This window comes from Lactuca serriola, chromosome 8 (assembly GCF_051521515.1).
Source record: "Lactuca serriola cultivar US96UC23 chromosome 8, Lser_US96UC23_V15, whole genome shotgun sequence".
NCBI classification, from domain to species: Eukaryota; Viridiplantae; Streptophyta; class Magnoliopsida; order Asterales; family Asteraceae; genus Lactuca; species Lactuca serriola.
Window position 1 is genome coordinate 11,077,604 of NC_136415.1, and position 13,661 is coordinate 11,091,264.

The following is a 13,661-nucleotide window of genomic DNA, read 5'->3' on the forward strand; positions in this document are numbered from 1 at the left end:
TGAGCTACATCACCACCGTAATTTAACCATATGGTATGTTATGAAGCATGTAAAAATCATAATTATAACTTCACACTGAAATAAAGACTATTATGATATTTTATAAAATGATTCAAAAGTTTGCTAGAAAATATAATTCTTGTGGAATTATGTAACAGTTTTCATGTCAATAACAATTTAAGTGATGCCGTAAAAACTAACAAATTAGGTTTAATACATAATGATGTGAAATAGTTAGAAAATAATGAAATCACTACGATGACTATAGTATGAAAACTCGAAGTAATTGAACTAACAGATAATTATTATTATGATTATAAGTTGACATTCATTATTTTTATCTCAATAGAAAATTTTATATCTTATACTATATAGTAATTTTCAAAACATATAAACAAAAAAGATAAAAAATTTGATAATCACTTGGTCTATTTTTTTTTTTTTTACTTATATATTTAAGGAGGGGATACTAACGACTTACCCCACCAGTACAAGTCCACTCTCTTCTCCTCCATTAAACAAATCTAAAGTGAAAGCAAAAAAGAGAACCCAACCCCTCCTCCTCCTCTCTCTATACTTTCTCCGATCTCTCTCTCTTGCTCTCCTTTTCCCAGTTTATTCTCACAGAACATCACTTGGAAACCTCACAATTCCATATCTTTTTACTAGATTTTGTTTGTTTTTCTCCTTTTCTTCTTCTTCTTGTAGCTTAATTCAGACGTCCAACTTTCGGTGCTGCTCGTTCGTTGCATTTCTCAACCGCTGCTCAAGCATATATCAGATGCTCCACCTTGTAAGTTGTATAAACTTTCATTACCTTTCGTGTTAAGCTTTTCCGGTCTGTTCCTTTGATTCTCGATGCAGCGGTGTGTAGATCTATGGTCAAATGCTGTAATTATGGACCGGTATAGATCGAATTGGTTACTGCCCTAATCAGAATTCTTAGATGCTATGTCTCTTTGTTCTCCGAAGCGGATGAAATGTCGAAGATCAAATCCTCTATTTAGCAGGAGAACATTGTGGATGGTGGAAATTTTGTTTCTAATAACACGAATTCGTTTATTTAGGGACGTCGGAGAGATTTCATTTTGCTCGATTTCGGTTTTCATGAAGAATTAATTCCATTGAAGCTTGAACCATAGGATTTATACAGAAGTAGATTGAAATAGCCATGCTGCTTGACATGATTTAAGTAATTTAAATTTTCCTTTCTTAGTAAAGTTTCTTAAAGTTGTTTGTCTTCTCTCTATACCAGGACAAATGATTTAACTTTCTCACACTTGGTAGCAAATTTCTTGGAGAACTCTACATACTAAGATAGTGGATCATCTCATCTCATGTGAAATTTAGGGATTGGCCAATTGGTGGCGGATTAGATTTTACTTCGGGTTCCTTTTCTTCTATATAACATCGAGAAACATGCCTTCATGGTGGAGAGTGTCATCATCAAAAGACGCAAAGAAGAAAACAAGCAAGGATAGTATCATTGACACAATTCGCAAGTTTAGGATCTCTTCTGACAAAAAATCAGGTGGTTCCCGGAGAGGTTGCAGTGACACAGTTTCAGAGATTGGGTCTCTATCTAGGATTCAGTCCAGATCCGTGTCACCTTCCAAAGAATCCAAACTTGTGGCAAGATGTCAAAGTTTTCAAGAACGACCTCAGGCTCAACCACTCCCTCTTCCAGTTCTTCACCCTTCCCGTATGACTCGTACCGAGTCTGGACTCAGTGTATCCGGAAAACAAAAACAAGAAAAGGGCTCCAAAACGCCTCCCTTTCTTCCACTCCCCCATATGCGAACCAGACCAGATGCAGGAGATTTTGATGGAGCAGATTCTGTTTTTAGTGAATGTTATAGTGATAGTGATGATCCACCTGATTCAAGCCAGCTTAGCCCCTTGGCATCTGATTATGATACCGGGAGTCGAACAACTGCAGGCAGCCCTTCCAAGTAAGCATATTTATAAATTTGAAATTAAAAAAAAAAAGAATGCATTAAATCTTGTATATGACTGATTCATTGTATGTTTTTCTCTTTTTGTTTATGAAGTATGATTGTTAAGGATCAGTTGCCTGTAACTAAAAGGGAGGTACCAAAACCACATGATCATCTTTTTGATAATCACATCTCCTCTTCACCACCTAGAAGAAAGCCTTTAAGAAGTCATGTCCCGAATCTTCAGGTCCCCTCTCATGGTGCGTTCTTCAGTGCTCCGGATTCTTCCATATCAAGTCCTTCTAGAAGCCCCTTACGTGCATTTGGAACAGAGCAAGTTATAAATTCAGCTTTCTACACCTCAAAACCTAATCCAGATTTCCCTTTTCTTGGATCCGGATCGGGTCACTGTTCTAGCCCTGGGTCGGGTCAAAACTCGGGTCATAATTCCATGGGAGGTGACATGGCAGGGTTGTTTTGGCAACCAAGTAGAGGTAGCCCAGAGTGTTCTCCACTTCCTAGTCCTAAAATGACAAGTCCAGGTCCTAGCTCTAGAATCCATAGTGGGGCAGTGACACCACTTCATCCAAGGGCAGGTGGAGGGGCAGATCGGTCAGAAGATGTGAAACAGAAAAGTCACCGCTTACCGCTTCCTCCGGTGGTTACAATTTCCAATTCTTTACCCTTCTCTCAGTCAAATTCAGCAGCCACTTCACCTTCTGTTCCAAGAAGTCCAGGGAGGCCTGATAATTTACCTAGCCCAGGGTCAAGATGGAAGAAAGGGAAGCTTCTGGGTAGAGGCTCATTTGGTCATGTTTATGTTGGTTTCAATAGGTATGATTTTTATTTTTCATTTCATTATCTTTTTAGTTTGTTCACTTCTCTTATTTGGACTTATCATGTTGTTGGTGTAGTGAAAGTGGCGAAATGTGTGCTATGAAGGAAGTTACATTGTTCTCTGATGATGCAAAGTCAAAGGAAAGTGCAAGACAGTTGGGACAAGTATGTATTAGCAGTTTGGGAAAACTACATAATTTTTTAATACTTTTTTCCTTTTCCAATTTTCATTTATTGATTTTTTTTTTCAGGAAGTTTCTTTACTGAGCCGGTTAAGCCATCCAAATATTGTGCAGTATTATGGTTCTGAAATGGCAAGTTTGTTTTGTTTTTGTAGAAGTTTATCTTTAAAAAAAATGGTAATTTTATAATGTTAGAAATGGTGGTTGTGTATATGAATGAACAGGTTGATGACAAACTTTATATATATCTGGAGTACGTGTCGGGTGGTTCAATTTATAAACTTCTTCAAGAATACGGACAATTTGGTGAGCTGGCGATCCGAAGTTACACACAACAGATTTTATCAGGGCTTGCATATTTACATGCTAAGCATACCATCCATAGGGATATAAAAGGAGCAAATATCCTTGTTGACCCAAATGGCCGAGTCAAACTTGCTGATTTTGGAATGGCAAAACATGTAAGCTTACATTTTATTTTTTCTTCTCAGACCAAATTACATTTTTGGTCCCTGAGTATATGCAATCTTGGTCCCAAAAAGTTCTCTTGCATCTTTAGTCCTTTATATGAGGTTCTTGTAAACTTTTTGGTCCTTGAGTATAGATGTTTTTTGCACATTTGGTCCAAAAATCGTCATTTTACTTGGATAAGGGACCAAAGATGTAATTCAGGGAATAAAGTATGAGGAGGGTAAAAAAAAGTAAAAGATTAAAAAAACTTGATTACACAGATCACAGGGCAAACATGTCCATTGTCATTCAAAGGAAGTCCTTACTGGATGGCACCTGAGATCATCAAGAACAGCAACGGGTCAAACCTTGCTGTTGACATCTGGAGTCTCGGATGTACAGTTCTAGAAATGGCAACAACTAAACCACCTTGGAGCCAATATGAAGGGGTCAGTACTAACATTGTAAAAAAAAAAAAGACCTTAATATGTTTTCTTTATTTATTTATTTAATTTAAAATTGTAATTAACAGGTTGCAGCCTTATTTAAGATTGGAAACAGTAAAGAACTCCCTGTAATTCCTGATCATTTATCGGATGAAGGAAAAGATTTTGTAAGACAATGTCTACAAAGGAATCCACAACATCGGCCAACAGCAGCCCAACTCTTGGATCACAGCTTTGTTAAAAATGCTGCTCCTTTGGAAAGACCACTACTACCCTATCCCTATCCGGAACCTTCCTCCGATCCCAATGGGGTACGTAAAATAAAAAATAAAAATCAAATCTTTCCTCTATTTATTTACATTACTGCCCTTGTTTGTGTTGGTTTCGGACTAAAAAACTAATTTAACAGGGAATCGGACATCCAAGAAACCGACAACTACTTGATTCCGATAGACTCGTTACTCATTCATTTAGAGCTTCAAGACCAGGTTTTGGTTCCAGGTATGTTTGTTAAACATTATCATATTAATTAATTAATTAAATTATTAATAATAATAAATTATTTTTGAATTTACAGTGATGTTCAAATACCAAGGAACATATCATGCCCGGTGTCACCAATCGGGAGCCCACTTTTACATTCAAGATCACCACAACACCAACACCAACACCAACACCAACATGTAAACGGAAGGATGTCACCATCACCCATATCCAGCCCACGAACCACCTCCGGTGCCTCCACTCCTCCAATGGGGGGTGGTGGTGGTAAAATCCCGTTTCATCATGTGAACCAGTCGGTTTACCTTCACGAAATCTCAAAACCAGTCAACAACATCCCGGATATGTTCCGGTCAAAACAGTCACAGTCCCCCGGGAGGCACTTCGGTGGGCTGACCCACGAACTACTTCACGGGGGACACGCGGTGCTGGCAGACTCTGTCTCCCATCTACTGCTCAGGGACAGAGTTCATTTCAAACCCTCTTTGGATCTAAACCCTTTGTGAACTAGGCTACAAGATGTCATTCTTTGTGAGGGTCCAGGGCCAGGGGTAGAAATGTCATTTTCAGTTGAGATTCAGAGAGATGTGCACGGTACCCACCATTTTAAGGTGGGTTTTGCATATAAAACAGGATCTCGCATGTTATATCATCAATCAAACACAAGAGTAGGAAATTAGACTGAATAAATAAATAGAGGCTTAGTTTTTTCTTTTTTATTTTTGTTGAAAAAAAAACTGAAACTGCTGTACATAAAATGCAGAGTCAGTATTGAATTGAATTTGTGTTTCCTTTAATTTACTTGGCAAACTGTATTTATTATATTAAATATTATATTATATTATCTTTGAGTCATCAGTCGTGAGTGTGTATCTATCTATCTATTAATATTATGATTCAAAGAATTGAGATGTATTTATTTTATTTTGGATGTCTTGTATTCATTCTATTTTATTTTTGCATAATTCGAATTTAAATTTGTCTGTTTTTCCAATAAAACTGAGTAAAACTTTGGGGGTTGGAAGGATATACAAGTGAATAAATTCAGCACGACGCACGAAACTCAACTCAACTCAACTAACAACGTGTTGTTTGCTGATCTTGCTTGTGAAATTCTCTCCACAAAGAAACACAGTTAAGTGAGACCAACACGTTTATAAATTTTATATAGTTTACTGGTAATGGAGATATGTTAATATTTTGTAGAGCTATAGCACAACGTGACAGCTTTTGAACATTTAAAAAAAAATAAAATTGAAGATGCTCTAACAATATAACAAACAAGAGACCGAAATAATAATCCGCCCTTACCGGTCACCACCAAGAAAATATTTACATGTAGGTTCAAATTTTATTGCAAGGAATTGAAATTCAAATCATTGGTAATTTTAGTACCATCAAACATTTTAGGTTATTGGAATCTACACGGGTAGCAAGCGAGATTTTTAACCTATGTTCAAGTTAGGCCATTTAGAGTACATACCATGGATCCTTTCATGATTTACGTGGCAACGATCACGATCCATGAAAACCAACTCAATGAGTTGTGTTCCGTGAAGTAACAAATATTGATTAATGGAAATCGAATAAGTTGGCAAAAGAAAAGGCGCTTAGGCCAGTTGAACCACACAAATTTTGTGTATATGCTTGAATAAGACGGTATATATTAACATACATATTAACTAGATAATAAGGTTTAGATTCGTGCCCTATCTTTTTTGAGCTTTATGCAGTTGCACACCCTGCGCCTCCTTAGGACCGAGCTTGATGAATAATGTAATGTTTGTGGAAAAGGAGTTGATACACAAGTCGTTCATTGGGGTGAAATTAAAGACTATAGTGAGATACCTAATTCCATTTTAATACAGTCATATTAAAAGAAGATGAATTAAAAGTGGAAAAAATCTCACATTTAAATATTGGAACACATGTAAAAAATCTTCACATGCATTTATTCGAACATGCCAGCGATATTAGGTTGAAGTTTCACCTGCTATATGAGTGTATGAAGATTAGTTGCTTCAAGAAGCTAGACTTGACTTTGCATTTGCTCCAAAATGATGGATAAGGAAGGATAGACAACTTATAGTAGTGTTAAGTTTTAGTACTAGACTAGTACCTGGAAACTTATATGTAAAAATTCAATCATTTTGGCATTTTTACTTATGTACAAGATTTTGTCTGTTTGTTTATTTTGTGAACAGGGATTGTGAAAAATGTTGTGATTTTATTGTCATCGTCAACATGTTGTTGGTGATTTGTTATCATCAATGTTATTTAAGTGTAATGGGATTACTTTGTTGACTAAAAATGATCTTGATAAATATTAAACAAGGAAGGTGTGGAGTACACATTTGTTTAAGTTTGATCAAGTATCAAAGTATACTGTCATTTAGGGGTGAAGCCCCTGAACGAACGGGGTCTGGGGGCAGCGCCCCTGGGAGCGGGGTCCAAGGGGTAGAGCCCCTGGCTGGGTTTGACTTTGCATTAATTCTTATACAAAACCCGAATTTATAACAGTTTTGACTGTTGAGAAAAACTGTTATATGACAGTTTTGACAGTTTTTCAGACAAGGAAGATTTATAACCAATTTCAGTCATTTTTCTGGTACTCACGAAATTACACAATCTTATTCTCTCTTTCTTTCTCTCTAATTTTCTCTGAGTCTTATCCAATTGAGGATTTGGGAGTACCACCCAAATACTTTGATTTGAAAGTGATTATCACGATTCTTAGATTTTCAAGTGCCACTAAACCATATTTCTAAAACATTTTAGGTGATTGAAATTTACTACATGAGATTTTAAATTATGCTAAAGTATGTATGAGGTGGTCCAAAATATGTATGAAGTATGAACTAGTTTGATCTTAAACACATACCCCCTTGGAGGGTTAAGGGCAACAATGACTAGCTTTTTATGTTCTTCCATTGAAATTCATTGATAATCTTCCACAATTGTTTTCAAAAAACATAAAACTATCATTCATGATGCTTATTGTTTGTGATGAAACTAATACTATGAATACTAAGTTTGATTCCTGATTTTACAGCAAATTGAATAGACAATATACACACATTCAGACAAAGACTTCCTATATGATTGCCCAAACTTTAGGTTGCAATCTTTGTTGGATAAATCCCCAAACAAAGTTCGTGATACCCGAGCAACAAGGGTGAAAATCTTGTTTAAGAACAGTGTCTAACGTAATCATTTCTTAGTATAATACAAAAAAGACTAACTTCATTTACAAGAAGAAACACATACAAGGAGAGTTGGGTTTATATTCAAATCATTCTCACATCCAATATTGGCTTCACAAGACATACATATTCCCATGGCTGCACAAATTACTTGATTGTGGCAATCTTATTCTAATTAAAAACAATAGCTACATATATATCGAGTGAAAACTCTAGCATTCTTTTCTGAATTTTTCTTTAAGTAAACCTAAAAGGAAATGTCGAAAAGATGAAGGAAGATTATTATGCCCTTATCAATGTCAAACCAATAGCTGTAACGATAATTGTGGAAGGAACACCAAATTTGAGATGAGCCCAAAACGTAAGATTATACCCAAAATTTTGAGCACGACGAGCTTGTTCACATACAATCAAATTCGCCGCCGATCCCAGTAGAGATAGGTTTCCGGCAACCGTACTAACCCACGCCAATATTAGCCACGCTTTCTTCTCCTTCTCCGGCGATATACTAGCCGCCGCCGCCGCCACCCTTGCCCCCAACAACAGCACTGCAAAATTAAGATCCGTGAGTAAATTACAAGAATAGTCCTTGTCGTTTGCTAAATTTGCAAAAATTAACCATACTCAGGGACCAAAAAAGTAAACTCACTTACAATAAAACTAAAAATGACTTTTTAAAAGATTAAAGCAAATCCAAGGTAATGATAAAAAAAGATTAGATGGAAAGAGACAGATAAATAGTGTACCTGTTGGCACATTTGAAGCAAGATTTGATAGAACAACAATAACAAGTGCAAGAATTGCTACACCAGAAATATGATCGATTTGTGCATAAGGCTCCATGAAATCCCACACTGCACTTGGGATTCCTGTCCTATTAAACCCATCAACAGTCACAAACATCCCACAAAAGAAAACCAAAAGCGAATAAGAAACCTTCTCCAAACATGGCCTTGCATCCTTAAAATCAAGAACCACAAGAGCCAAAGCAGCTGTAATTGCAGTCCATGACATGTTTAATCCCAATAGAAAGGAAACCAACATTCCGATCGTAATCACATAAACCCCTGTTTTCCATAACATTATCTTCCATTTCGCAGACTTTTCATCCTTTTCCTCCAAACCCAAACCGGAATCGCCATTCCCGATTCCGTTTCCGTTTTCTGTACCTGTAATGTCTTTTGGGGTGTGGATTTCATCACTTAAAGTTATACGGTTCCTGAGAGTGAGATTATCCAATGTTCCGTTGACACCTGGCGAGTTGTGAAGATGATGACTCATCGCGTCCAAACTAGCAGCAAGTTCGTGAGAAGTTTGAGATGAAAGATGTGACATTGTAGCTGGTGAAAATCGATGGGAATTCATGTCTTCTTGAGTTGATACTTCAACAGGAGGTTCTTCTTCATCTTTTTGAACAGATAACACCTTCCAAAACATACATAACAGAATCAGCGCATTTACGAAAACGCCCACCAACATCGCCATCACAATCCCAAACAAAAATTCCCCAAATGGTATCTTGCTTTGAACTGCTATTACAAGGTTTTGCGGGTTGCCTATTGGTGTAGCGGATGACCCGATATTTGCACTTGAAGCAAGTGCTAGTAGAAACGGATGTGGTGGAAGGTTTTGTTGTCTTGCTATTTTGAGTACGAATTCAGTTAACACAACACATGATGTGTCGTTAGTGAAAAAAGCACTGGAAACAGCGGATATTAAGCAGATTCTACAGAGTAAGTCTTTGGATCCTTGACTTTTCCATGCGAGTAACTTACCTAGATATTTGAACATATCTGCTCTTTCCAGATAAACACTTACAACCATTGTACCAAAGAGGAGGCCAAGGATTGGAAGATCAATGGAAGCGTAAGCTTGATCTGGAGTTATTACTTGAAAAAGAACCATGAGCATGGCACCAAGGAGAGACCCTGCTGTTCTTCCGATTGGCATAAAAGGGACAGCAGGAAAAACCGCTAATACCCAAAATACAGCGAAGGCAAAAGAGCCTAGAAACACTTTGATGGGAGGAGCCATAGCCATTTTTTTTGAAAGAAAGCTTAGATTCTCACCAATTAGTTAACACTCAAGTCTCTTACAAGTAAGCTCAAGCATTTCATGAATGATCCATAGCAGTTGGTGTTTTACATGACAGAAGAATCACCCTGAAATAAACAAGAGAATCGTTATCAGATCGTTAGTAGACTGTTAAACTTACTAGATAATTAGAAAATTTTACAAGCATCAGTTAGTTCAAATGTACTAAATAGACGATTTTCATCTAACACCATGAGTGCAAAGCGCAAGTACTAGAACAGAGTCGATCAATGCACAGAAAACTAGAGGATAAACTAGAACAGAAGACGATAATGATGATCCATGAAAGTTAGGGAGAAAATTTAATCAGCATGACATCATACCTAACTCAAATTTTCTCGCTCGATTCGTCGTAATTCAAAGAAAATACGACTGTGAGATGATATAGACTAAAAACCGGAAACTCATATTCAAAATCGCGCTCGAATTTTATCAATTAAAAAAACAGCAACTAGATCACTCTAGTAAACTCGATTTACAAAAGGACAGGCAATGAGATTGGATAAGCTTACGTGATGTAGTAAGAAACTGAATCTCAATCAAACAAGGAGATCCGAAGTTGATGATTTTATAAAAGAGCCAAATCATGAATTGAACTTCTTCTGCGTAAGAAAAATATAAAAAATGTTGGGATTTGAAAAGGGTGAAATCGAGAAGGCTTGTCATTATGTGAATGTAGGTGAGAGAGAGAGAGACAGATGGATAGACAGCAATTGGCAAAGCAAAGAGATTGACAGCTTTTCATGACTTGACTACGTCATTGAAAGAAAAAACGAACAAAATCTATGAACAACGTTACAACCATTATTAATGTTTTACTCCTCCATAGTCAAAACCCGAACAAAAAATCAAATTACATTATTGACAAAGTTGCAATTTTCGTCCCTGTGGTTAGGCCGTTTTTATGGAAACGGTCTAGTTTTTTCATTTTTAATGATTATCGTCCATGAAATGTTTATTTGTCATGCTTTTAGTCCTTATGCCAGGCTAACTTAACAGTCCAACGGTTAAATCTAAAAGAAAATGATCATTTTATCCCTTCATCATCAACGCCTATCTTTTTCATCTTCTCTAGTATCATGATATTGGAAAGGAAAAAAAAAAAAAAAACTTGGAAGACTATGCTTTAATTCATCTTTTCATTGAAACGAAGCAACATTGATGGATGATTTACCAAAGCTCTAGCATCAACCAAAGTGAATTCTAGAATAGAAAATTTCTAATTTCTTAACTTGATTAACAAAGAATTCATCTGCAGAAGTGGAATTACCTGATAGACGATCTTGGTGGTGAAAAACAATTACCTATCTCTTCCTTGGATCAAGATGAATCAAATATCAAAATTTGAGCATCGTTTTTGTGGGAATTGAATTTTGTTCACCTATCTATGAAATCACCAACATTAATGGGTGGTAGGTTAATTGATGAATACAAATGTAGATCACAAAAGAAATCAAGAAAGTGGAGTTAAAAGGGACGAATAAAATATGATGGAGTAAATTTACTTGTAGATTGGTGGAAGGAGGGGTGATTTGAAGTCTGATTCTTTTTTTTACTCGAGGAAGAAATTGGCAGGAAGGTGATTTGAAGTTTGATTCTATTTCAATTTAGGGGGTGTTTGGATAGGAAAAAAATGTGTTTATTGTTTATTGTTTATTCTCACCGCACTAAGCTAAGTTTAAGGTTTTGTATAAAATCCTTAAAATCACCTTATTGTGTTAGAAATAAGCTAAATAAACTAATTTGAATAAACATTTCCCTTCTTACTTATTACTTATTCCCACCACAAATAAGACAAATAAGACTCAAAATGATGAAGACATAATAAAGTGACTAAAAGAAGGTAAGGGCATAATTGTATTTTCGCATAGGTTTAACCGCCTCCATTGATGTCATTCATCATAATGACCAAATGCATTGCAAGTAAAATTCAATAAAAGTTAAAATTCAAAAAACTGGACCAGATATAAGGACGATAAAAGTTAAAATTGAAAAAAAACGGGATCAAATTCAAAGACGATAAAAGTTAAAATTAAAAAAACTGGACCAAATTCATAAAAAAACTGGACTAGAAACTGTAATTTACTACAAATTATTATTTGATACATTTGTATAAGTATTCAACTATTTAAAGCATGTAGTTCTCCTTTTTAAACAAACTGAGTTGAATTTTAACGACTGTATTGATAAAAATTAGTTATACGTAAATAAAAATAAACATAAAAATGTATACAAAATTTATGTCGAAATGTAAAGAAACTTGAACTTATACTGAAATATACATAAAAATAAGGAAGCTTTTATTTTTAATCCGATTTTTAGAATCATTTATAGATTCACATAATACTTATTATTTTATGTTATTTTTTTAAAACGGCAAATACATACACCCCCTAATCCTCCTTTTAATTCTATATCTTTTGTCCACCATAAGACTTGAGCCTCGACCATTTAGATTAGGAGCATCTTTTGAATACACTTTATACAGCTAGATGATATGCCCTTTGTACTTCCAAACTCTGATTGATACTGATATTAAGCAATACAACAAGGATCCTTGCTGCACATCTCCTTATCTGTACCTCATTTTTGTGCTAAATAATTTCTAACTAAAAATGAATACACGTGCAATTATGTAAAACTCCATTTGACAAATCAGTGCTACACTCACTTGATAGCTAGCAACTCACTGAAATTCTTTCCAAAAAAAATATATTTTAATCTGGCTATTTTTTTAGAACACCAATTTGTACACATTCTAATCTACATGATCTATCTATGTTTTAAATGAGACTTAAACCTTTAACTTATTGAAGTGATGAAATCTTACCATAATTCTAGACCAAAGGTCTATTGGTATTTTGATTTGGTTATTATTAGAGCTTTTTGGGGTTTCTGAAACTTGCTGAACAATATGTTTTTTTAGAACTATCAAAACGAGGAAAACAAAGTTAGACTGAAGGGTGTGGGGTGCAGTTTCAACTGATGTGACACTGAAACACCGCCCCCTCCCTGCGGTTTCAGAGTGCAATTTGGAGAGTGTGGTAAGAATTGGGAGCGCTCTCTTTCTCTCTCTCTTCCTTTATCTCTCTATCTCTCTTCCACTGCTATCCACCCCTTGGGTGTTGTAAAAAACTACGGTAAAAGGAGGGAGTATGACACCACTCTCTCCAGCCTTATTTGACAAGACCGTCTCTCAATTTTATTTTTGGATGTTTAATAGGAGTAATAAGTGTAAAACAAATTGAGTTGGTTGGCTTTACAATATGAGTCTTATCTTCTCTTCTCTTTGTAATATATTATTGTTCTTTCTAAAATTTTATTAATATGTTAATAAAGTTGTTGTCTCAACAAAAAAAAGAGAAAAAGAGAAATTTATTTAAGCACCAAGTGAAACTTGAAAAGTATGAGCATTCTATATCTTAAAGCATACAAAAAACATAAATCATTCAAAATACATATGTAAAAGAACTTTGTTGATTGATGTATGTTATTAATTTACATGAATCATACATATCTACAAAACTTATGGCATTGTAACTTGTAAGCAACATCTTTTGGAATTATTGTAACAATATAATAGTTTTAGATCTTCCAATGAGAAATTAACTTCTATTATGTTATAAATAACTGTGAACGAGATTATAGAAAAAAAAAAGGTCTAAGAACGATAGACTTATAAAAAAATGCATACCCGGAGAGAATTTCAAAGCACGTTGGATTTGAAAAAGTTATAGTTTGATAGCAAGATTGAAGGAATATATATACAATAGTTCCCGAAAGCTAGGTGTATTAAAAGAAATGAAAAAGAAAAGATAAAATAAATGACTTCCTACTCATATTCTCATTATCTAATAAATTGTTTTTAACTATCAACTAACAAACACAAGTAACGAAATTAACATTAATTAGGGTGGAAGTGGATGGTTTGACGTTTAAAAATCTTACAAAATCCACATAACTACATTATTATTTGGATTTTTGCTTGCTTAACCATTCAGGTGCTTACAG

The 13,661-nt window shown here is 35.2% G+C and overlaps 2 protein-coding genes across 4 annotated transcripts; one reads left to right on the top strand and one right to left on the bottom strand.

Annotated features, from left to right (window-relative positions):
• Positions 1-503: 503 nt before the first annotated feature.
• Positions 504-5,197, top strand: YDA (Protein kinase superfamily protein). Its single transcript, XM_079012816.1, has 10 exons — positions 504-793; positions 1,256-1,952; positions 2,052-2,771; positions 2,852-2,939; positions 3,026-3,088; positions 3,181-3,417; positions 3,688-3,855; positions 3,939-4,163; positions 4,262-4,353; positions 4,430-5,197. The coding sequence occupies exons 2-10, from the start codon at positions 1,420-1,422 to the stop codon at positions 4,857-4,859; spliced, it is 2,556 nt and encodes an 851-aa protein (XP_078868942.1). The 5' UTR covers positions 504-793; positions 1,256-1,419; the 3' UTR covers positions 4,860-5,197.
• A 2,420-nt stretch (positions 5,198-7,617) lies between these two features.
• LOC145068578 (Divalent ion symporter) lies at positions 7,618-11,075 on the bottom strand. Of its 3 annotated transcripts, none has more exons than XM_079015563.1 (3): positions 10,921-11,075; positions 8,303-9,718; positions 7,618-8,104 (listed from the first exon to the last, which is right to left on the bottom strand). In XM_079015563.1, exons 2-3 carry the CDS (start codon positions 9,594-9,596, stop codon positions 7,839-7,841), a joined length of 1,560 nt encoding a protein of 519 aa, XP_078871689.1. In that variant the 5' UTR covers positions 9,597-9,718; positions 10,921-11,075; the 3' UTR covers positions 7,618-7,838. The 3 variants fall into 3 exon arrangements, with proteins under 3 accessions (XP_078871689.1, XP_078871688.1, XP_078871690.1); XM_079015562.1 differs by lacking the exon at positions 10,921-11,075 and adding an exon at positions 10,163-10,338; XM_079015564.1 differs by lacking the exon at positions 10,921-11,075 and adding an exon at positions 9,974-10,138.
• Positions 11,076-13,661: the final 2,586 nt, after the last annotated feature.